Source organism: Cryptosporidium sp. chipmunk genotype I (assembly GCF_004936735.1).
Source record: "Cryptosporidium sp. chipmunk genotype I strain 37763 chromosome Unknown contig_14, whole genome shotgun sequence".
Taxonomy (NCBI): domain Eukaryota; phylum Apicomplexa; class Conoidasida; order Eucoccidiorida; family Cryptosporidiidae; genus Cryptosporidium; species Cryptosporidium sp. chipmunk genotype I.
Genome location: NW_027125584.1, coordinates 469,746 through 493,392, shown reverse-complemented (window position 1 = coordinate 493,392; position 23,647 = coordinate 469,746). Strand labels below are relative to the sequence as shown.

Here is a 23,647-nt window from a genome sequence, read left to right as displayed (position 1 = left end):
GTTAAATCTAAAATTAATTATAATGTTTTGCTAAATAGATTGTCTAATATAAGTTGTTCTGATGAACAAATTTTTGATATTTTTGTGTGAGATGTGCATAGATGTCTCTATAGTTCGTCCCTTTCTTTTAGTTTCTCAAAATCTCTTGGGTAAATTTTCCAAAGGGTGCTGTTTGTGTTAGGTATGAATCTCTGATGAGTTTCTGACCAATGAGAGAAGTATGCATTCAAATATTTATTATTGATAATTTTTTTACTGGAAAATTTGTTTTCAGAGCTTAGGTGGGGAACATGCATTAAAGCAATTTCTGGAATGTACGAGTGTGTGAGGTTTGATGGGACAGTCGCTATTGGCGATGAGCTATTAAGGAGAGTTTCTTTCTGATGAATTAGTAGCAAATAGTGAGGTCTTTCTTTTGATTCTGAAGGGTATTTTTGATAAATATTGTCTGCCCACTGTTTAGGGGCATTTAGTTTCCAGTCCCATCCGACTATGACGCCATAATAGTTCCACCATGAATGTTGTACAATCTGACCAACAAAGAATTTTGGGTTAGTTAGGTTTGAGTTTCTAATCCTAGGAGAATCGCTCAGAGTAAAGAAGGGTTGAATACCGTTTCCCTTTTTGAATGAAGTTATGAATTCCGTATTGACTGCTTCAAATTGATTGTCAATTTGACTAATACCGACCAGCTCATCTTTACCTTTCGTTTCCTGAGATTTATGTGAATGTTCTGCTATAAATTCATTCTTTCCTAGTTTTTTAAGGATCAAGCTCTTAGGCACACATTTGACTTTTCCGTGCTTATAAATTGGAGGAGGCATCAGCAAAGGATGAGAACAAATTACGGGGGAAATGATTAGCATCTCATAATTGCATGTTGAATCCTCAATAACGTTTGCTACTCTAAAGTAATCTGGCATGCTCTCAAAGTTATCAGGACATTCGAATACTAATTTGATGCTTCTTTGCTGATTATTTTCTGTACAATGAGTTCCATTGAACAACTTTACTGTGATAACATATTTACTATGCACACAGCCTCCAGAAATCAGTTCGTTTTTGTTTCTTGGCTCAATTGTAGTTGTTACATTCTCAAACAAAGAAATTTTACCGGGCTTTATTGTATTAACTATGTTTGAAATTAAATTCTTGGATAAATATTCGTCCAAATCATCAGTTTTATTTAGAATTTGTGCAATATTTGGATGAATTCCTAAATGAAACAACTTCAGTTCTTGTGTTGAGATATCTTTTTTGAACTGAGATACGGCGTACAGGTTGCATAACTCATAATTCCAAAACCTTGAATCTGTAAAGTTTTGACATCTATTTTCCAATGGTAGAAGTAAAGCCTCCAGTTTTTCCAAAGATGTAATATTCTTACTTTCATCTATCCTCCAATCACAAAACGAGGGAGATAAAAAATCTATTTTAATCACAGATCTAAATTCTTTGTTAACATCTTCTAACACTTGGCTTATTCCTGATTGATTATAACTGCATTTGAACTCAATTGAAGCCGAGTACCCAGAATCCCCCCTTAGGTTCTCTATCGCTGGGTTATAGTACTGAATTATAGTTCCATTCTGATAAAATGTATCTTGGTTAAGTTTATAATCGCCTATAATATTAAACTGACTTTCCAATATATTGTCATTGGTTTCTTTGTCAATTATTTGTCTTTTATGACGAACTGAAACTCCAATGCATATTTCAAAGGTATCCACTTGGATATGGATTTTATTGTTAATATCCTTCTTCTTTGTATAGATGAAACACCGTTCCATTAACCATGAAATTTTAGTTTTCTTTAAGTAATTCCTGATTTGAGAATCCATATTATCCCAAGATGGATTAATTTCCTGCAGTACATCAATATGATCATTCTTCCTATACCCTTCAAAACTACATAGGAATTCTTTTCCCCCTAATTTCATGAAGTTATACCCATTATTATTCATTTTAGTTAACTTCGAATTCTGCTTCTCCTCTTGAGTCTGGACATTTTCTCTTTCATTCTCAAAAATATCACTATTTGGGAAATAAATCTCAATTTCGCTTGTTTGATACTGATAGATTTTGGTGTATTTATCCAAATTTGTTCTATATTTATTACCTTGACATCTATGGAAGAAAGCAGGAAAGAGTAATAAGCCCCACAAAATTGCTTTGAAAATAAAATTCATCTATACCGATATCTATGAAAAGCTATTCAGTTAGTGTGTGATGCAAAAATGATGACAAATTTGAGATAATTGCATTCTTTTGCACCTTTTTATAGTTTAACAGAATTAGGTTACGAGGGATTATAAAATAAACCGCCAAAAAAAATTAATTATCCTATTTGCTTTAAGCTGGAGAAATAAAATATGTTAAATAATTAAATATTGGATACGAATACAAAATATATGTTAGAGAGTTTGCATACATTTTTAGCACTAAAAAAGAAGATGAGTTGATCTTTAGCTAGTAGCTCTACTTAGTACTATAGTTAACTCTATGTTTCTATTGGTTTGAATCCACTATGTATAGCAACTACTCCAAAAGTCATAGTTGAAGATTTTACATCTGTGAAATTAGCATCAATCAAAAGCTGAGCAAACTTCTCAGCATCAGGAAATCGACGTATACTTTTAACCTATTTGATTTAGTTACGAAGAAGTCAAGTATTCAAAATTTAACTTACCAAATAGTTATATGATTCTCTATCTCCAACAACAAATTCTCCGAGACTAGGAATTACAATGGATGAGTAAAGCTGGTAAATAGAAGAAATTAGAGGATTGCTAACTTTGCTGAACTCTAAACAAAGAAATCTTCCCCCAGGTTTAAGTACTCTATAGAATGACTCGAAACCTTTTTCTATATTATTAAAGTTACGAATTCCAAACGATATCGCAACAACATCAACACTATTACTTGGAATTTGGCTGAGTTGCTCTCCGTCATCTTTAATCCAAATAATGTTGCTGCCTCCTTTTTCAATTGATTTGAGCTGCCCTTGCTCAATCATTTCATTGCTAGAATCAACAACTATAATATTGGGCAAGATCTCAATATTGTCTTTTCTGAACTTCTCAACAATTCTAAAAGAAACGTCTCCAGTTCCTCCAGCTACATCCAGAATGGTTACATTCGAGAAGTCTTCGTCCTGCCCTCTTTTTATTCTCAGAAATGATTCCGGTGAAACTATTTGCTCTACAAATACGTCTTTCCAACATCTATGTAGTCCAAGGCTCATCAAATCATTCATTAAATCATATTTGTTCGAAACTGAACTAAAAACCTGTTCAATTAGCTTCCTTTTCATATCCTTATCCACCATACGATCTCCAAAGTAGACGTATTTGCCTTTCTCACCAATACCCGAGTCCTTAATAGTTGAATTAAATCTGGAAATTCTTATCAGATTAACCCCATTGTCAATGCCGGTATTCAAAAATGTGGATCCGAGCGAATTATTTGCTTTTCTAACCAATGAGCGACAAAAATTATATCCAGAACGACTTTTTGATATGTTTAATCTGTTCATTGCAATCTCTATTAATCTTTGTTCTTCAGAAAATTAAATGTGTTAAAAGTCGCATTTACTTCAATGAATGATTTAAATGATTAAATATCCCAATAATATAGCGGCTCAATGAAAGAAAAACTATGCAAATTAAAGGACGTGTTTTATGATTTTCTTTAAATTATTCTTATTTTATTCAATTTCCTATCCCACAATATTCTTGGTTTTTTCTTGATACCTCAAAGCATGACTTCATGCCACGCTATTATTGACATTAATGAAATAAATATAGTAAAAAGCCGTTAGAATATTGGGATAGGAACGCCTTAAAGCACACACATACATTCAATCCTTTTTTTTTTTGATAAAGCTAGCTCCTAAAATTGGTCGCTTTACTTATTAATTAAGTGAAAAGAACAATTTGGAATTCAGAAATATCTAATGTACTCCAAGAAAAATATTAGATTTTTTACACCTATTATTGACCAAAATTTATTTGAAATGATTAATTCTTCAATAATTCAATTTAAAAAATCTGGCGCCAACCTCTATTTTAGTGGAGATAATAATCATTAAATTTCGAGGATTAAACATTAACTAAGAAATAATAACTGAGAATAAGGCAACCGTCTGTGTGGTACTTTAACAAAAATAAATAATGAGTCATTTAAATGTATTTCAATCAGAATTTGATTAATTGAACTGTCCACTTCTCGATAATGTAATTAGTGCCACAAACAAACCCACACAACGTCAGCTGTCTCTCTTTCATGTTAAAATTGAATCTTAGTGGGTATAAGTAAGGATAAGAAAGGCAATAGGTGGCAAAAAGGATCTTGGGGTTAATATTAATTAATGAAAGGCGATAAGTAATTTCATGACGGAGAGAGCTATTTCAACCTGAATAAACATCATTATCGGTGATAGGAGAGAGAAAGGGTTATAGAATGATTGGTCTGGTAAAAGAGAACACAAGTAATATTTCTAACAATATAGCTTCGGATGGTATTTATGCGAATGAGAACTCCAAATCACAAAGTATAAATTCACAATCTCAGAATAATGAACGTATGAGGGCTTCCAAAAAGAACAAAGCAGCGAGTGATTCTGCATTTAGAGCACTTGCCAACAATTTTATGTCTCTATTTGGGTATGGTGACACTGTTCAATCAGTTAATGAAACAAATTTCTCTGAGATACTAGCTGAGCAAAAATCAAATATTGGGAGACAAAATGTAAGTGATATAATGGGTATTCAGCAAAGTAGAAGCGAAACTGTTGCGCTTGGTACAGATGTTGAAGATGAGAATTCGCCTGAAGAAAGCCGGATTGATAATTCAAAGCAGGAAGTAGGCAACACAGCGGCCTTGTTAAGATCTGACAACAAATTAAACCATTCGAACAAAGTAGTTAGTAATAGCAGCGGATCAGCTCCGAAAATGGCCTATGAAAAGAATAGTAGCCATTCACAGTTGCAAATAATAGCGCATGTTAGTGGTAGGCCAGTACATGCAAAATACTCTTATGGGAAGAATAAGTTTAAGGTAGCTCATACAAATGTTGGGCGAGCAGATAAAATGCATTCTGGCTCTGAAAAAGAAGGGAGGAGAATTTCAAATACTCCAAATTTTAATTCAATAATGGTGCCTTCACCTGTAATACAGTTCAGACAGATTCCAGTTCAAATGGTAGGCCAACAACATCAGATTGTTTATAATACTCCAATGATTACTCAAAGGGTTATTCCTCAAGCAAATAAAATCGTTTATCAGCCCATATATACTCATAATCAAGTTGAAATGGGTAGTAATGGACATGCTGGGTCTGTGGGACATGGGATAGCACACAAAAATTTGTATTCTCAAGAGAATTTTGTTCGGACGAATAATATATTTACAGGAAAAGAATTACCTGGACTTTACTCAGCTGGAATAGGAGCAATGAACACATTACCAAAAACAAATTCTTGTTTGAGTAATTCTCTTAATAGTCAAATAATGGGGTTCGGTACTCCACTTATTGGCTATAGAAGTATGTCTCATGTTCCAAACAATGGTTTCATTAATATGGATTCTAACCAGACTTCTGGTGTAGAGCTTTTGGATGTTAATCAAGAAACAAGGCTTCAATCAAGCAACGGAGTTGCTACAAGTAGTGTGGATCATCCCAGAAACGGAACTGAAGGGTCAATGGCTTCTACTGGAAGTGTGTGCCGGCCTACTTCATCTTTTGGGCTTGGGATTCCAATAAAAGTAAAAACATTGGATGAGGAAAATATAAAGAGGAAAGAAGACATTTATTCTGGCAAGCAAGCTGCTCAGAGCTCGAGGCAAGTTTTAAGGATAAGTAATGGGAATTTTCAGGCTCTTTCACTTACAACAACAACATCCAGTGACACTGGAAGTGTGACAATGTGTAATAATTCTGTTAATGCTAAGTCAACACTAGAGAAAAAATCCAATATTAGTTTGGATGTTACAAAGTCAAGCAGTAAAGAGAACAATAATGTTCAAGAAAAGACAAAGGACGAAAATGAACACGATTCACAAAAAGGATTTATTCCTCAAGCTAGTCCAGTGGTTAATTATAGAAGTACTTTGGACTATCTGGTCACTCCAATGGTAAGATATAGAGATATTGCAAGTAATCTCAAGGTTAGAACGGTTCCTCCTCAGCTTTCTAGTAATGATGCATGTAAATATGTCACAGCGGAGGCTTCAGGAAATGGTATTTCGAGTTCATCCAACGGGTCGAATTCTCCGAGGAATATGAATCTCATGGGCAGCAATGAATATAAGGAGACAGTCTATACACCTGTAGCCCCTTTACCTGTTATTCCAAACTATCCAGTGGTACCTGGTGGAGTGGGAAATTCTGGAGTTATTGAAATAGGCAATTCCAAGACAAATCCAAATTTTAACCTAATGGTTAATGGAACAGGCTATCTTGGAAATTCTATAACAAAACAAGTTCCAACTTCTAAAACTCAGGGAAGCAATCCAATAAATGGAGTAATGGTTCCCGGAGGCTCACAAGGCGGAGGAATTTTTGATGGAGGCTTGAATTCCCATATTTATATAAGGGCTCCTGTGGGGGTTCCTCAAAACCTTGGATATAGGTTAGTTAGAACAGCTGCGAAAAATTATGTTGGAACTGGTAAGGTTCCTATTGGGGGAGGTTCCATTCATAAAGAAAATTATATTAGAGAAGAGAATTTCAGCCATAGCAAGAATAACAATACAGGGAAAGGATATGTAAATAAGATGTACCAGTATTTAGCGGATTCAAGTCAATTTCCTCCTCTTCCAAAAGAAATCTATGTAAATGATATAGAGTTTCTAACACGTCCAATTTCTTCAGAATCTAGTTCAGTCAAAGTTAAAAAACTCCCTATAAATTCTCGGGATGGTGAGACAAATGTGGGCCAAGTAAAAGGTTCTACTCCTGGGAAAGGAAGGGAATGGGATAGTATAAACAGAGGAACATTTTGCACAGTATATAAAGTAAAGCATGGAGAGTGTGTTGCAGCTGTAAAATGTCCCCAAAAAAGGATTCATGATTCGGACCCATTAATGTCAAGATACAGATGCTATACGGAATGGAAGTTATTATATAGGTGTAATAGACATCCAAATATCTTAAATTTGATTGGAGGAATTAGAATTAATGAATACGAGATTTGGTTAGTAACAGAATATATCAGGACAGGGGATTTGTTCAAGTTGATCCATGGCAATGGCTCCCGAAGTAAAGCGTTTAGAGAAAGTGTGGAATACAGATACAAAGTGATGTATCAATTGGCAGATTCAATAAGATTTTTACACTCTTTATCCCCAAAAATTGTACATAAAGATCTAAAGTCAAATAATATTCTGATTGATGATAACTACAACATTCGGATTTGTGATTTTGGAGATGCTGAAGAGCTTCATTATAATGTGATAACATGTTGTACAGCGGTTACATGGCAGTATGCGCCTCCAGAAATTGTGGGGTGTAGCGATCCAGCGAGACCTAATTCAAATGCAAATGAGAAGGTGGATGTTTGGAGTATGGGTTGTATCTTTTTGGAAATCTTATGCAAAAGGACTCCCTTACAACATATATTGGATAAGGTTGAGGAAAGTTGCAAGCACTCAACGCTCTATAATTTGATTCATTCAAATAAAATTGAGGGAGAGTTAAAGATTCCTCCACTTCCTGATTCTTTATATAACTTGATTACCATGTGCTTAAGACCAAATCCTGAGCTTAGGGCATCTTCAAAGGAAGTATTTGATTACTTAGTCAACAATGAAAAAAAGATATTGAAACAATTGAGCTATATTAATCAATATAAATTGAGTAGTGGCAATTTAAATGTGAATAATCAAAAGAATGATAAGAAAGCTTTATCTCAGCTTAGAGAGGTATAACAAAAATTGTTATATAAAGGGAAGAAAAGCAAACATTATTTCGCTTGAACATGGCAAAGGTAATGAATTAATAATAGGGGGGGTCACAAATAAGGTTTCTTTAGCAAGAAATATCTTATCATACTTATATATTGAGAAAACACTTATAGAATTAAATATACAGTAGAGATAGAATTGACTTTTTAAATTATCTACATGTAGGTAAATGAACATATATAGTTTCTTTTAAGTACTTGTGAAGATGAAGCTTTAAATTTTCGAGCAATTATATCTTTCTTCACTGAAAAATTCCCGTGTGTGATCTTTGAAAGATACTTGTATGCCGGTATATAAAGTGCAGCAAACATTTGGCGGCAAAATATGTTCTGAATATTGTTATTTAGTTATTGCAGAATTAATTGAATCAGAAAGATTCGTGCGTGTGAAGATTTAACGTAGAATAAAAAATTAGATAGTTGCCACGCTTTTGGTATGTGTTGAAATGGTTGAATCAAGATGTCTCAGTATAACTATGTGGTGACAGCCTATGAATCGGGGTCTTTTAAAGGGATATTGAAGGTGGATTTATTTGGGGATGGTATAAGTAGACTATTAGCAATAAGAACAAGAAGCATGGAAATATACGAAGTTAATAAGAATGCAATTGTTTTTGATGAGAAAATTTTAGATGATGAGATTATAGATATTCCTGCTTTGAACAAAGTTGGGACAGTAGAAATATACAAGGACATAATCGAAATTGATAAATGGCATCCAAAAAGCCAAGATTTCGATGATGTTTTAATTTTTACTAGGGAGTACGAGCTTATTTTACTAAGAGCATATTTGTTGGATTCGGGTTCTGAGAAGATTTTATACATGAGTATATTAGACGAGGTTTCCTTATATAAAGAGAATTTAAGAAAATCACAATTATTCAAAATGATGGTTCATTCTGAAAAGAATAGAATAGTGATTCTAGCTTATGAAGGATGTTTGCAGGTTGTAGGATGCGAACTTTTGAGCAAAGACGAAGAAAACAAGACTGTTTTCACTTCCCCTCTAATTCTTCGACTTTCTGAACTATCTATAACTGACATTTGTTTGGTAAATACAACCAATGAAAGAAGCCTCCTGGGGATTTTATATGACTCAGGATATTCAAGCGACCCTAGATTGATGAAAATTATTGAGCTACCAATAGATCTACGTAAATGGTCCTACAATACAAATATGGGGCATGTCATGCAACAAAATGTCTTCAAAATAGCCCCACTATTTTATAGATCTAAAAGGCAGAAAATGGTTAAGGGATTCTTTTTATTTGGAGATGGAATTGTACAGTACAGATCAATTGAGGAAGTTATGCCGAATAAAACCAAAAGTTCAGAAGTCACTTCAAGTACCCAAAAGATAATAATATCCAGATTTAATTCAGCAGCATTCAGTGGAATGGATGTTGGTCTCTCTCCTTTATCAATAACTGATATTTTGAACTTGGATGATGGTTCTAGATGGCTGATTCTAGACAATTTGGGCCGTCTTTTCATAATGCTTGTAGATTATGATCAAGATGATATTGACAAAGTAGTTGATATTCGATTGAATATGCTTAATAGATACTCTCCATTCTCTAGAATTGTAGATCTGGGGGGCGATTTATTCTTTCTAGCTTCAAAGCTTTCAGATTCTTTATTATTATATTCCAAAAATAACAATTTTTACATAATTTCGAGTCTGCCAAATATTGGTCCAATAAGAGATCTCCTTTTTACAAATCTTAATAAAAAAGAAAAAACTAAATACGAAGCTGTCCCTGGCCAAATATCTAAAAGAGATTTTTCACCGCTCATTGCAGCTTGTGGATTTGGATCAGGAGGAGCCTTGAAATCCATTTGCAATGGTATTGGCCTCCAGAACTTATATATAGGTAACGATTCATTCGTAGGGCAAATTACAAAGATATTTTCACTTGCTGGTAGTATTGAAAAGGTTATTGTTACTGGAATTGATTATTCTTCGTGCTATAAAATAGCATGGAGTTGTGAAAAGGCTAATGATCATAAAATAATGGACTATGCTGATGAATTTAATAAGGAGAATTTCAGCAAATCAAAAAGGAGGAATTCAAGTCCGGCCCCCCCAAAGAAGTGTTTTATTAGATTTGAAAAGTGTGAATTACAGGGGCTTGAAAAAGATGAAGAAACAATCAGATTTTGTACCTTTGAGGGTGATTACTCTTATCAAGTGACTCCTTCAGGATTGTTTCTCACAGGAGAGACCAGTGATCATCGTAAGAAGTGGCTGCTTAGAGACAATCTCCCTCCTTTTGTTGATTCTAGTTCGGAATACATTGAAAAGTTTGATTTTTGTGAAAAGAATGAAGTTGCAGTAATCTGTACCGGTACCGGATTGTTATTATTGTATAAGTTTGACGATGAAAGTATTCTCAGTTTGGTTTGCTTCAAAACTAAAACTGAACTTTTTGAACTAATTTCCGATAACTTGGGAATCAATAGCTTATCGGAAGAAAGTAAAGATCTTAATAATGAAAAGAATATGCTTAATAATTCAATATCGAGTTCAATCGACGAAGTTTGTGTTATGGGAATCTTTTCCATAGACAACTGCATACTCTTAATTTTAGGAACATGGATGAATGGAAGTAAATTAAGCTGCCTATACTACAAGAAGCAGGAAACTGGAACAATCCCAAATTTTAAGTTTTTGTTGAATATAGAAACGGAATTTCGAGAATACGAAACAATGGCTACATCTTTAAAGGTCTTTGAGCTAGAAAGGATGATTGAAACACAGAGCCAAAGGTATAAAGAAGAAGAATTTATTGGACTGATAGTTGGTACAAATAACGGATACTTGCAATTACAATATATTCCCAAAGATTCAATTAGAAAGTTGATCAGAAAAGGACAAGAAAGCGTCAAATTTAAAGATACTTGTAGATTTTACCATTATAATACATGGAAGGTTTCTAATAGCTTTATTTCAGATATCCATGAAATGGAAATTTCAGAAAGTCTAAATAGACACTTTTTTATTTGTTGTGACCAACCTAAAGTTTTTTTTTGGAGCTATAGCTCCGGTAAAGGAAAGTATGGACTTGGAGTATGGAGCTTTTTTAACATACATTCATCATGGATTCCTTTTGTGTGCCAAATTAGACTTCCTCCAAGCCCTCTACTAAAACAAAAATTAATTAAAAAAGACATTTATGCAACAAAGACATGCATTTTGTATGTAAGTCATGAAGAAAAAGCCGCTAATGAAATTCATATAGATGAATTGGCAAATCAAAATACTGAAAAATTGGGTGGGATCCAAGTTTCAAGAAAAACAAGCCAACAACGTTCAATCAAAATTGGGCTTTTAGACACTCTTCAGAGATACAATTGCAGGAGCATTCCTCTTGAATTTACTCCAGAAAAGGTTTGCTTTGTTGAAGATCTCAATATATATGTAGTGGCTGGAGTAAAGGAAAGGTTTAAAGGCCGATCTAGAATACTTAAACCTATTTTGGAATCAGACATGCTTGAGAAAGATGAAAAAGGGGCTAAAAAAGAAAATGAATTAGCATTCATACAATCTGTAATTTGCCTTATATCTGCACAAGATATGAAAATTCATTATTACAAATCCCTAGATACAAACGTATATCCAACATGCTTAGAATATGTAACTTTACGTGCTTCTAATGATGAAAATGATGTTAGATCTTTCTTGGCTCTTGGTACCAGTAAAGTAGAAGCGAACATTGATTCAAATTCAAACTCAAGTGTGAGATCAGAAAATTATGGAAAAATCACACTTTTCTCGATCATCAATAAAAACTATTCATACACTTTACTAGAGTCAACTGTATATGAGACTGAAGTTGCTCCATTTGTAATAAAAGAATTTAAAATGTCCCAATTGCTTATTTCTATTGAGAATTCTTTAATTTGCTTGGAACTATACATTTCTAAAAATCTAACCGAATCCTCCAGTTCAAGTTCATCAAGCTCATCAGACATTTGGATGGACGCAGAAATGGATCTTGGACTGACTAGTATTGAACTTAGAAAGAAAGAAGCGTATTGTACTCATACAATGATAGTATTCATTAAAATTTGGAACGAAGAATTTATTCTTGTCGGAGATCTAATGAGATCAGTTGGACTTTGGGAGTTTGATAGATATACTGGTAAATTTCACGAAGTTTGTAGGGATAATTCTTTAGCTTGGGTTGTTGAAGGGCTATTCTTATCAAAAGATATGTACTTAATTTCGGACGAAAATCGAAATTTGAGAGTCCTTATGCGAACACCAAACCCAGAAAATGATGAAACTAATACTAGTTTGTCCTGCATTGCTCATCTTCATGTCGGGGAATCAATAACGACCTTCCAAAAAGGGAAGTTTAGTCAAGCATATCCTGAGACGAGAAAATGCACAGGTGGACAAGATTTTATGGAAGAAAGCCCTGGAAAACTAATGTTTGACGAACAAATAGCTTTTGGGACTTCCCAAGGAGGAATTTATCTTTTATTCAGTATTAAAGACGATCCAAAAATTTTCTCTCAGCTAGCCTTGATTGAAGAAGCAATAATCAGTGCTTTAAAAAATAGTAATATGGAAATACAATTAAGAAATAAGGTATATAATTTAAAGGACTCAGACTTGAAGAAGCTATTTATAAGAAACTCTAATTCTTCTTTATTCACTGGAGTGGTAGGAGTTCTTGGTGGGAAGAATTACTTACCATTAAGATGGGAATTAAATAGTACAAAGGAAAGTTATAACTTTGAATATGATTGTTCAGGAACTCCCAGGGGATTTGTATGTGGCGACACAATAGAATTGTTTCTTGATTTTTCCATAGATTTGCAGAAATCGGTTTTAAAAGAACTTCATTCGTTCAAGTCTGCAAAAAGACTAAAACTACCTGATAATGTAAACCAATTAGAGACTCTAATTGAGCAACTTAAAAATATGCATTAATTATATAACTATATATTCTATTTATACTTAGCACGAAAATTCTATAATTGATTTATATATTTCTTTTTTTTTAAATGCTTGCATTACTTTTCTCTTTTCAACTCCCAAATCAAAATTTGTTCAAGTAAGGAAGACTACAAAGAATATGATGAATGCAATTAATAACAAAAATAGCTTAATAATCAAACCTCTATTGGACTTGACATAGTTATAGTATTTTATAAGCTCTGCATGGCCATGCTCAACATTAGAAAAGGTATTTGTGATATCTTCGTCTATTCTTTGAATCATTTCCTCTTGTTGAGTGACCATTCCTGCAACTTTTTGGAAGATTTGTGCCAACTCACCAATCATTCTTTGAACATTTTCCACAGCTTCGGCCCTTGATCTTGCGTACGAGAAGGATTGGTTTTGGTGTTGCATCATACTTTGGGCCGCTCCAAATTCAAACCCAGACCCTCCTTGCTCCATACCATGCTCTCCGCTCTCTATATCGAAAGAAACTTTGCTCATTTTAGAGTACTTTGTTCCGGTATTAAATGAAGCTTTTGAATCTCCCATTGAACTTCCAGTAATACCTGATAAGTGATTTGAATTGGATGAATATGAATACAGATTCCTTCTCCAATCCTGTTGCTGAATTACTTCAGTTCTTTTCTGAAGTGTATCCTTGAAGTCTCGTGTAATATCAAGCATTCGTGCTTTTAGAGTCTCAACCATAGTCATATAATGCTGACTGCTTTGATAATATCCCCCAGATGAGGGAAAGCCTTGTTGAGCATGTTGCTGTAGGACTTCAAGCCTGGAGTTTAATTCAGTTACACTTGTCTTAATATCCTCAGTAAGTTGATGAATTTGATTTGTTCTATCCCTAAAGAGGCCTTTTTGTTTTACTATCCTATTCAACTCTTCAATCTTCAAAGATGTAGAATTCATTTCTTGGCTGATTTCTGATGCTAACAAATTAAATTGGCTACCTTGGATCGAATTGGAGTATCTGTTCGACTGGCCAGAACTCCCTATCCTCCCCTCGCTTCTTGTGCTGTCATGCCTCTCCACAAAATTAAAAAAATCAGCAGTTCGGTCGCTATTAAGCATCTCTATTCTCCACCATCAAATTGATTGAACCTTTAGCTATCTCCTTTTTTATCTACTCCTTAAAAATGTACATGTGGCGGATTTACTTGGCTAATAACATGAGCACAAATATTACAGGAATATAATTGTATGGGTGGGGGGGGAGCAAACCCAAAGGCGCCAACAGTAAGTTAGGTAGATCTCCGGAATCCGAATAAAAAGTTTGGTTTAGTAGAATAGATTGCTTCAGAAATACACAAGCCTGATAAGTTTTGATGACTGAATTCCTCTAAGCAGGTATTGGTAGAACTTTTTTCCAAAGGCGGAAATATTTAAAGAAATTGTCAGTCTTGACTGTTTATGGAAATTCAAGTACAAACTTGCACTTTTTTCATAAAGTCTAAATCTAGGAATTGTAAGTTCCCTAGGTGTGGAGGTTCCAACTTTTGCAGCCTACATAAAGGAATACAAGATCAAGCTTCTGATGAGGCTCATGAAAAGTTAGATAACCAGATTATTCCTTGTTTTATTGATGGCAGGCATTTTGTATCTACAAATAAAATAAGATCTCATATTAGAAAATGCTCTAGGGTTAGGGATATTGCATATGAACTTAAGCAACCATTTTGTATACATAGTAATGGCCCCCCTCACAAGTTATTGAATCTTAGAGAAAAATTAAGAGCAGAAGAAATTTCAGGTATAGAAGACATTACTCGAAAAGTTATTAATAACAATCATTCAGATTCCAAGAAAAAGTTAGTAGCTTCAAAAGAAAGATTGGACTTTGTTGATAAACTCCATGATTTTTGTGTCCATGAATTTGGCAATAACCCCCATTTTGAGTCAAGAAAGGATTATATTGAAGATTTAAATTTGAATAGGCACGAACTACAAGCTATAAGTATCTCCAAAGAATTTACCAAGAGATTAATCAATATTGATAGTTCTATGTTTTGCTACAATTCAGAAGACAACTTCACAGTTGATCCTGAAAACTCTTTAATAATAGAGTACGGAGCTGGAAATGCAATTCTATCTTATTGGTTCATTAAAGAATGTGGAAAGCCTCAAGAAAAAATGAAATGCTCTCAATTTAGAAATGTGATAATTGACAGAGAGTCAAGGAGGAAGCAAATGGAAAAGCTGGATCAATCTATTTCTTCTATTAGATTAAGACTAGATATTGAGCAATTTGATATTAATTCTTTAATTTCGGTATGCAACAATGAAAATATTTCTAAAGAGTTCATAAGAGAGCAGATGTATTCAAGCTTGGGAAATGGAAATATTCCATGGATTATTAGTACTTTACTTGAGCAAAAAATATGGATACATGATTCATCAGGAAAACAAATCCGGACTATTGACGAAATTAAACAACTCAATAAAGAGGAACTCATATATATCTTATCGACTTTATCGAAAGGAGGTGGGCCTGATATCTCAAAGTAAGTTTAACTACAGAGACCTTTATACAGATATGCCGATTAACGTATTTTAGGGTTGAAGAAACTGTAATTAACAATTTTGCAAAGAAAGAAATTCATAAGATTTTTGTACTTTCTAAACATTTATGTGGAAATGGGTTTGACTTGGGGCTTAAATCATCCCAAAACGCAATAAAAGAGATGAAAAGTGGTTCTGTACTTATTATAATAATGTCCCCATGCTGCCATCATAGATGTTTGATTTCGCAGCACCTTGGGGCCGAAATGCTTAAAAAAATAACTTTAAAAGAAGATCTGTTCGAGAATACAGAAGATTGTTTTAATTTTCTTGCGTCTATTTCTTCCTGGTCTACTGGAACTAATGATTATAGAAGCAATTATGGATTCAAAGCAAAATACATTCTAGACTCGTGTAGGTAAGTTTTAAAAATCATCGTGATCTCCCAGGTCTTCACACTGATTAATTAACACTAATAGGTTATTTTGGCTTAAAAGCAGAGGATTTACTAATTTGGTCTACTCCACATTCACCAACAAGTCTGTTTCTCCGGAGAATATCTTGGTTACTGGTATTTATTATAAAAATTAGGCGCCAATTACAAATGTTAATTATGTTTGACCAATCGCAATTATTTGTGAAAATTCTTATCCATGGATAATGCAAATGGCCAACAAAATATAGTTTCATCTTTTCCACCTCCACCACCATACTTCCGCCTTTTTGATCACGAAGACAAAGTGGCAAAAATAAAGCCTCCCCCCTGCATTGAGGGACCCTTTACTTGCTTTGGCTCTCAGCTTTCTTCGGAGATTTCTATTCATCCGTTAGATAGTGACACAATTTTGTATGATGAGTCCAACGATGATTTATCTGCAGAGCTGATGATGCTGAATGAAATGTTTCAAATGGAAATACTAAAGCTTTTGGAGAGTTCAGGAAAGGGGGTCGTAAATACATCCTCAGTGAAGAAGATAATTAAAATATATAATAATATGAACCACATATTAGAGAAGCTCAGAGTAATACAAACCTATCACCAAATTTTTGACGAGCTAGAGGCACAGGTAAAAGAGAAGAACCGACTTTTAGATCAGATGAAACAACATTTAGAAGAATACAAAATTTTGCTGGATAACTCGTCTAAGCAAATTTAGACAAAATGAATAATTAAAATACACTAAAAAATTCAAGTGACTTTATCGTTTTTATATAATTAGACTTTTAAGATATTGTAAAGTTTTAATTTTTCTCTCTGCATTTGTAAATGATTCATTATCTGTATCCACTTTCAAATTACATAATATATAGACCGATAGTTGAACTATTTTAAAAAATATAAGGATATGAAAAATTTATTTCATAATGTGCCTTGGGAACAATTCTGGTATTTAAATTGCTGCCAACTCGATCTCTTGGAATTAGCTGTAGCTCTGACCCATGTTTAAGAAAAACTTGCCCTGCAGTGTTGTTTGGATTTATTCCAACTCCTTCCAAAGTTATCACTGCACTTGTAGCAGAAGATACCTTAAACTGAATATTTCAAAGTATTAATTACATTTCGTGCAAATAGAACCTTTCCAAGAAGAAACTTACTTGCTCAGATGCAAACTTAATCACTGCAGTAAACGGAGCATTTTCTGGTACTGATAGTCTGACAATTCATTAACAGCAATAGCAGCATTAACTAAAAATAACTTACATCTTGTAGGGTCTATTTCTATCAGATGCGAGAATGATTTTAAATGAAACTTTTGTACCTGAACTCATAAACCTGTATAAAACTATCTATTGGTACTAAATAAATTTCTAAGTTGATTTAAATATTAAACTAAAAATAAAAGATTTGCTTAAATTTTTCCGATTGACGTGTGTAAATAAAATGCGGGGAAATTTTTTAAAATAATAATTGAAATTTAGGACAAAAAATAAATTAGTATTAGAACGGTTCATGGACTCTTGAAATGGATAAAACTTTAACAAGAATCATTTTTTTATGCTTTTGGTAGGTTTTGGCTAAGCTAGATTATTTATAATCACTTTTTTTTTTAATCAATCAGCTGTACATTCCTTTCTTTCATTTCTTGTGTATATTGTGAAGAAAAGATGGATGTTTTTGGCAAAGTAGATGCTCCTGAGTCTTCTTTAATGAAAACCCAGATTTATTTGACTGGGAGGAGACACCCAATTTATCCCAATTTTGCTGGGCATTTTCAAATGTAAGTTATGTATATTCATCGAAAATGTACAATTATTCAGTTTAGCAACAATTTGCCAAAAGGAGAATATCTATTGAGAGTTCTGGGTCCTGAATACGTTTACAATTCCTACATTCTACAGATAACTGAACAAGAAACTGAGGATGGAACAAGACTTGTTTGTAAAAAGCGTGTTTTTGATTATAAAACAGGAAAACCGGGTGTCATAGTTAATAGTTATGTTTTGAATATAAAGCCCATATATTCAACAAAAACTAAAAATGATAACCAGGGGGGTTTGCAAAACCTATTTTCTCTATTGAAAAACCCTCTAGTTATGATTTCCGCAGTTTCCCTGGGAATTACATTTGTTCTTCCCATGTTACAAGAAAGTCTCGATGCAGAAGCTATGGAAGAAATCACGGGATCTATCCCTGGAGGTAAGTTAATATTAAACTTTCAGTTAAGTTTGATCAACATATAAATTAAAACTTAGGCAACTATGTCTCAAATTTTTTAACAAAGATTTCATAATTCCTAGAAATATATAACAAAGCAATTGATAAACCAATTCATTAGTAAAATAGGCATAAGTAATAGTTACGATAATTAAACTCTCAAAAAATTTTTACCATTCAGTGAATACCTAAAAGGAATAATTGGATTTTCATTGATTAATCCGACTTGTGGTGAGAGCAATAATTCCTCAGCTGACAAATGTTCCCATCCTGTACCTCCAACGGAAACAATGCAATAAATGGAGTATATTACTCTCAAAATGCAAAATCCAATTGGAGTGGTAATTAGCATAAATATGTAGTGCAAATATGTGGCAAAAATTGTGAGGTAAACCTGATATTTGTATTTAGAAGGACTAATACAAATATTGATGTTTTTATCAATGCCAAAAGAAATAAGGCGTTCCTGAAAATTGTCACAGTTTGAATCGTCTTCAAGTATTAAAATACCGCAACTTCTAATCAGGTGATCACTATGGAATTTCTCATTAGATATACAAATCTTGGAGTAGCCTTCTGAGCATTGAGGTAGCATAGGTTTCCTCCAATCTCGGAAAAATTCAGATTCAAAAATACAATGGTTTCCATACGAAGATTCATCAATAAAAATATAGTTCATATTTTTCAGCATGAATATGGTGGTTATAAGATTGATTAGAGTTAAAGATAAGCAGGAAATTGCCAGCTTTCTTGTAGAAAAGATAGAGGTGAGTAAAGCCAAAATAGATGAAGAAAGCATTGTAAAGTAATAATAATAAAAAACTGTTGTGTCTGCGGTATATACTAGGAAAGTGAGACCACTAGGGTTCTTGAAAGTTACTTGATAAATTAATATATTAAAAATAATGCAAATAATACTCCAAATTTGTAAGGCCCTCCCAAGAGAAATATTGAAGTAGCTTTTATACGTAGAAAGGATGAAAGGCTTAAAACACTCACAATTGTCATAATACATTTTATTAGGATGTTCAAAAACTGAATTAATCCAAGTTCCTTAAATTTTCATGATCCATTTGGACGAAAAAAGCCTTAGTTAGATTAACAAGGCAGTCTGGGAAAATAAAGAATATTATTCAGTACAACTTAAGCCTGATCTGTAGTTTTCATGGGATATGTGAGTAGAAATGTCGAATAAATATGTTAATTTAGTGCGTAATTCTTCCAACTATAAAATGTTTCACTTGAAGTTAATTTTTTTTTCTAATTTTAAAGTATATAATTTGACTATTAATCGAAAATGCGCGCGCAGTACTTTTTAACCGGTAAACGGTAATAGGGCTAAAGGTCAAATTTACAAAAGGCAAAAACGCATAACTCCCCGAAAAAAGAAAAAAAGAATTGTTTTGTTTCTATCTGGGTAGTAATTTAGCTCTTTAGTGTCAATTCAGGTATATATGCTTATAAGTTCAGTTTTTAATAAACGAGATGGAGTACCAGAGTCGAGATAGACTGCTTTCTGCAGTTTGGCCGCACATTGAATCATTCAACACATTTCTTTCTATTGGGTTGAAAAATATTGTAAAGAATTTACCCAAAATTTATGTGGACTCTGGGTTTGTTCAAGATGACTGCGAACTTAATGCAGCTTATAGCCCAGCTGAATACCTTAGAATAGGAGTTACATCTGCGAAAATAGGAAAGCCTATTTTTGGTAATTCTGAATCATCAGGTACAAAGCTGACTCCTCAACATGCTAGAAATGGTCATATTAATTACAGTGCTCCCCTCTGGCTAGAATTTGAAGGGTATAATTCTTCTTTAGATACAGTTTCAAAACATAGTGTTTATGCCGGAACAATTCCAATAATGGTTAAAAGTTCAAGTTGTCACTTATTTGGTCTTGGAACAAAAGAGTTGGTTGAGAAAGGTGAAGATCCTAACGAGGTTGGTGGCTACTTTATTATCAATGGTAATGAAAGAGTTATTAGGTATGTAATTCAACAAAGATGTAATTACCCAATAGGCCTTAAACGTCCAAGATTTGCAACTTTTGATTCATTTGGTTCAGAATATGCTATTTTAATGAGGTCCCTAAGGGATGATGGAACTTCTACAGCAAACTACCTATACGGAACATCTGACCATCAGTGTATTTACAGAGTTTTATTAAACAGACAAGAGTGGCTAATTCCATTTTGGCCTTTATTAATGGCAGTAGGGTCAATTTACGATTCCAATATACTTAGAAGCAAGATCCTCCAATATTGTAATGCAAAAGATGAAAATTTATTTAACACGATTAATATGCTTACTCTTGAATGGGGGCTTGATAATTCAATTGGTGTCGATGCAGAATTTAGTTCTGTATCTTTAGGAAACAAGGGGCCTGGAGATACTGATATTTTGGAAAATCGATATTTGCACCAAATAGGTAGACTAGTATGGGAAGGTGTATCTTTCCACCTCCCTCCAGGTAGTCTTTTGCAAGAGGCAGGAAGATTCTTAATAGATAATTATGTCTTAGTCCATTTGGAAGAATGGAATGCAAAGTTGGAGTGTCTTATTCTAATGTTTATAAAACTAATCAAATTACAGCTTAATGAGATTCGTGAAGAGTCTATAGACTCTTTTGCATATCAGGAATTACTATCTCCAGGAAACTTATACTCGGCTCTATTTAAAGATGCAATTTTTTCATTTCTACAAAAGATAAGGTCTACATATTTGATTGAGATAAGATCTAGAAGTGGTGAGAAGAATAAAGAGAGTAAAGATGGAGGTAATTTACTTCGAGATATGTCGTACTTTAAATCAGCTCTATCAAAAAATATTGCGATGATACCTAAGCGTCTCCAGTACTTTATGGCAACAGGCAATGTGAAAACTACACAATTAGATCTTCAACAGCTCTCAGGATGGACTGTTGTCGCAGACAGATTAAACTTTAATAGATTTCTATCCCACTTCAGAGCCGTTCATAGAGGGCAGTTTTTCACCACCATGAAGACTACAGACGTAAGAAAACTAACAGGTGAAACATGGGGATTCCTCTGCCCAGTACATACACCTGATGGTGAGCCATGCGGTTTACTTCTTCATCTTTCCCAGGATTGCATTCCTGTAACTCAATGGGACTCACAAGAAGCTCTTAGACGATTAAGAAATTATCTAATTTCTCGTGGAATATCTTGTGATGATGGGCTAGGATCACTTTCTTCAGCTTGGGGTATAGAGTCATCTTCAAGAGATGATTTACATTCTCCAGACTTAACAAAATCCATTCCTGTAATGCTAGATGGGAGAGTTTTGTTCCATGTACCTAAGGAAGATTTCATTACATGGGAAAATAAATTAAGAACCCTAAAGTGGCAAACAAGCCCATCTGTACTTCCTGTTCATGCAGAAATAGCATGCATTCCGCCAGATTCTGGTATGTTTTCAGGAATTTACATTTTCACAGCTCCTGGAAGGCTTGTAAGACCAATTATGCACCTTGAGACTGCTCAAGTAGACTGGATTGGACCACTAGGCCAACCATGGATGAATATTGGTGTAACAGAAGAAGAAACTCGCAAATCAACACAACTCCTTGAAATTCAAAAAAGATTAATTGGTATCTCGGATGCTTACTCGGAAGAGCAATTAAAAAACGATTTGAAAGCTTTAAAGAAACTAATTAAGGATGATGATAGAGTACTTTCATCTGTACCAGTTAACTATACGCACATGGAACTCCATCCGTCAACAATTCTGTCAATTACTGCCAGCCTTATTCCCTATGCTCACCACAACCAAAGTCCAAGAAATATGTATCAGTGCCAAATGCTTAAACAAACTATGGGCACTCCCTGCCTTAACCACCCATATAGAACAGACAATAAAATGTATAGGCTTTTAACTCCTCAAGAACCTACCATTGTTACTAAAGGATATTCATCCTTTGGATTTTCTGAATATCCAACTGGAACTAATGCGATTGTTGCTGTAATGTCATATTCAGGATATGATATGGAAGATGCTATGATTCTTAATAAATCATCTTATGATAGAGGAATGTTTCATGCTTGTGTTTACAAAACCAAAATCATTTCAGCAGCTCCTCCTAGTGCTACAAAAAAGAGTGATGCAGAAAGCTTCTTTTTCCATAACATTGGACCAGATGGCGAGCTAGTTGTTAAAGAGCTTTCAGCAGATGGGCTTCCTAATATTGGTCAAAGACTCACAAAGGGTTCACCAATCTGTAGAGTTGAACATATGGGGTCTGGAGGAGGCCCTTCAAATGCAACTATTCAAACTTATCATGATGATGAGGTTGCATATGTTGAGAAAATTAATCGAATTTCTAGCGGAATTTCTATAGAACTTCAACAGGATTCTTTAAGCGGAGGGGGCGGGGATGGGCCTTCCAGTTCTTCAAGTTATGGAGAAAAAGTGTCTATCAAACTAAGAATTGTTAGAAATCCTATGGTTGGTGATAAATTTGCCTCGAGACATGGCCAAAAAGGTATTCTTTCAATGCTTTGGCCACAAGAAAACATGCCATTTAGTGAATCTGGTATGGTTCCTGATATTTTATTTAATCCACATGGTTTTCCTTCTCGTATGACTATAGGTATGCTTTTGGAGTCTATGGGAGGAAAAGCTGCTTGTATTCATGGAGCGAGAAGTTTGGATGCAACTCCATTCAACATTAATATTTCCGATGATCTTTCAAGGTCTGAAGAGAAATACGAGGCCGATAAAGCGGGTGAGAAGACTACTGTGGACTACTTTGGCAAAGCTTTAGAAAGAGCAGGTTTCCAATATTATGGGTGCGAACCGCTTTATAATGGAATGACAGGAGTAGAGCTCCCATGCCATATCTTTATGGGTGTTATATATTACCAAAGACTTCGTCATATGGTTGCTGATAAGGCTCAAGTTAGAGCAACTGGTCCAATTGATGCACTGACTAGACAGCCTGTTAAGGGGAGAAAAAGGCATGGTGGAATTAGGTTTGGAGAGATGGAAAGAGATTCTCTGATTTCATACGGTGTCAGCTCTATTCTAGTTGATAGACTTCTTATTTGCTCAGATGAACACAGAGCTTATGTTTGTCCAAAATGTGGACTTATAATCTCTCCCGTTTTAAAAAAGGCTATGACACAAACAATGTCTAGTAGCAAACTATCAAATTGTATCCCACCTATCGCAGTTTGTAGGGTTTGCAAATCACCTTGCAGAATTATTACGCTTCCATACATTTTTAGATATCTCTCAAATGAACTTGCGGCAATGAATATAGTTATTCGTCTAAATCTCCAACAAGAAGACGTTCCAATAAGCAATTGAGAGATATATTAACACAATCTATTAAAGTCTATTTTCATTATTATTTATATCTTTACCAGCATAGCTTATATTTGTTAATTTTTGTTATTACACATAAGATCTCATTTTTTTATAGTTTTTTTTTGACATTTTACACCAATTCATAAATCGTATTTTTTTAATTCTGGGTGTCTCTCAATTAGGCGGCAACTCTGCTTTATTATTTTTGGCAAATGTTGCTTGGAGTAA

At 34.0% G+C, this 23,647-nt stretch overlaps 10 protein-coding genes across 10 annotated transcripts; 5 read left to right on the top strand and 5 right to left on the bottom strand.

Annotated features, from left to right (window-relative positions):
- Window positions 1–107: 107 nt before the first annotated feature.
- ELE39_000734 (uncharacterized protein) lies at window positions 108–2,189 on the bottom strand (the record flags this gene model as incomplete). Its single annotated transcript, XM_067343774.1, has 1 exon — window positions 108–2,189. The coding sequence occupies one exon, from the start codon at window positions 2,187–2,189 to the stop codon at window positions 108–110; it is 2,082 nt and encodes a 693-aa protein (XP_067202493.1).
- Window positions 2,190–2,680: 491 nt separating this feature from the next.
- ELE39_000733 (ubiquinone menaquinone biosynthesis methyltransferases family) lies at window positions 2,681–3,535 on the bottom strand (the record flags this gene model as incomplete). Its single annotated transcript, XM_067343773.1, has 1 exon — window positions 2,681–3,535. One exon carries the CDS (start codon window positions 3,533–3,535, stop codon window positions 2,681–2,683), a length of 855 nt encoding a protein of 284 aa, XP_067202492.1.
- A 926-nt stretch (window positions 3,536–4,461) lies between these two features.
- On the top strand, window positions 4,462–7,929 carry ELE39_000732 (kinase domain; the record flags this gene model as incomplete). The annotated part of the gene is made up of 1 exon (XM_067343772.1): window positions 4,462–7,929. One exon carries the CDS (start codon window positions 4,462–4,464, stop codon window positions 7,927–7,929), a length of 3,468 nt encoding a protein of 1,155 aa, XP_067202491.1.
- Window positions 7,930–8,424: 495 nt separating this feature from the next.
- On the top strand, window positions 8,425–12,906 carry ELE39_000731 (UVDDB domain that is present in CPSF-A and damage specific DNA binding; the record flags this gene model as incomplete). Its single annotated transcript, XM_067343771.1, has 1 exon — window positions 8,425–12,906. The coding sequence occupies one exon, from the start codon at window positions 8,425–8,427 to the stop codon at window positions 12,904–12,906; it is 4,482 nt and encodes a 1,493-aa protein (XP_067202490.1).
- Window positions 12,907–13,026: 120 nt separating this feature from the next.
- ELE39_000730 (syntaxin 5A transmembrane domain or GPI at C-terminus) lies at window positions 13,027–14,004 on the bottom strand (the record flags this gene model as incomplete). The annotated part of the gene is made up of 1 exon (XM_067343770.1): window positions 13,027–14,004. The coding sequence occupies one exon, from the start codon at window positions 14,002–14,004 to the stop codon at window positions 13,027–13,029; it is 978 nt and encodes a 325-aa protein (XP_067202489.1).
- A 339-nt stretch (window positions 14,005–14,343) lies between these two features.
- ELE39_000729 (uncharacterized protein) lies at window positions 14,344–16,023 on the top strand (the record flags this gene model as incomplete). The annotated part of the gene is made up of 3 exons (XM_067343769.1): window positions 14,344–15,434; window positions 15,488–15,850; window positions 15,912–16,023. The coding sequence occupies 3 exons, from the start codon at window positions 14,344–14,346 to the stop codon at window positions 16,021–16,023; spliced, it is 1,566 nt and encodes a 521-aa protein (XP_067202488.1).
- Window positions 16,024–16,085: 62 nt separating this feature from the next.
- ELE39_000728 (MED7) lies at window positions 16,086–16,589 on the top strand (the record flags this gene model as incomplete). The annotated part of the gene is made up of 1 exon (XM_067343768.1): window positions 16,086–16,589. The coding sequence occupies one exon, from the start codon at window positions 16,086–16,088 to the stop codon at window positions 16,587–16,589; it is 504 nt and encodes a 167-aa protein (XP_067202487.1).
- Window positions 16,590–16,761: 172 nt separating this feature from the next.
- ELE39_000726 (ubiquitin-fold modifier 1) lies at window positions 16,762–17,202 on the bottom strand (the record flags this gene model as incomplete). The annotated part of the gene is made up of 3 exons (XM_067343766.1): window positions 16,762–16,965; window positions 17,029–17,086; window positions 17,135–17,202. The coding sequence occupies 3 exons, from the start codon at window positions 17,200–17,202 to the stop codon at window positions 16,762–16,764; spliced, it is 330 nt and encodes a 109-aa protein (XP_067202485.1).
- A 1,037-nt stretch (window positions 17,203–18,239) lies between these two features.
- Window positions 18,240–19,103, bottom strand: ELE39_000725 (uncharacterized protein; the record flags this gene model as incomplete). The annotated part of the gene is made up of 1 exon (XM_067343765.1): window positions 18,240–19,103. One exon carries the CDS (start codon window positions 19,101–19,103, stop codon window positions 18,240–18,242), a length of 864 nt encoding a protein of 287 aa, XP_067202484.1.
- Window positions 19,104–19,573: 470 nt separating this feature from the next.
- ELE39_000724 (RNA polymerase 1 beta subunit) lies at window positions 19,574–23,419 on the top strand (the record flags this gene model as incomplete). The annotated part of the gene is made up of 1 exon (XM_067343764.1): window positions 19,574–23,419. One exon carries the CDS (start codon window positions 19,574–19,576, stop codon window positions 23,417–23,419), a length of 3,846 nt encoding a protein of 1,281 aa, XP_067202483.1.
- Between the last annotated feature and the right edge of the window lie 228 nt (window positions 23,420–23,647).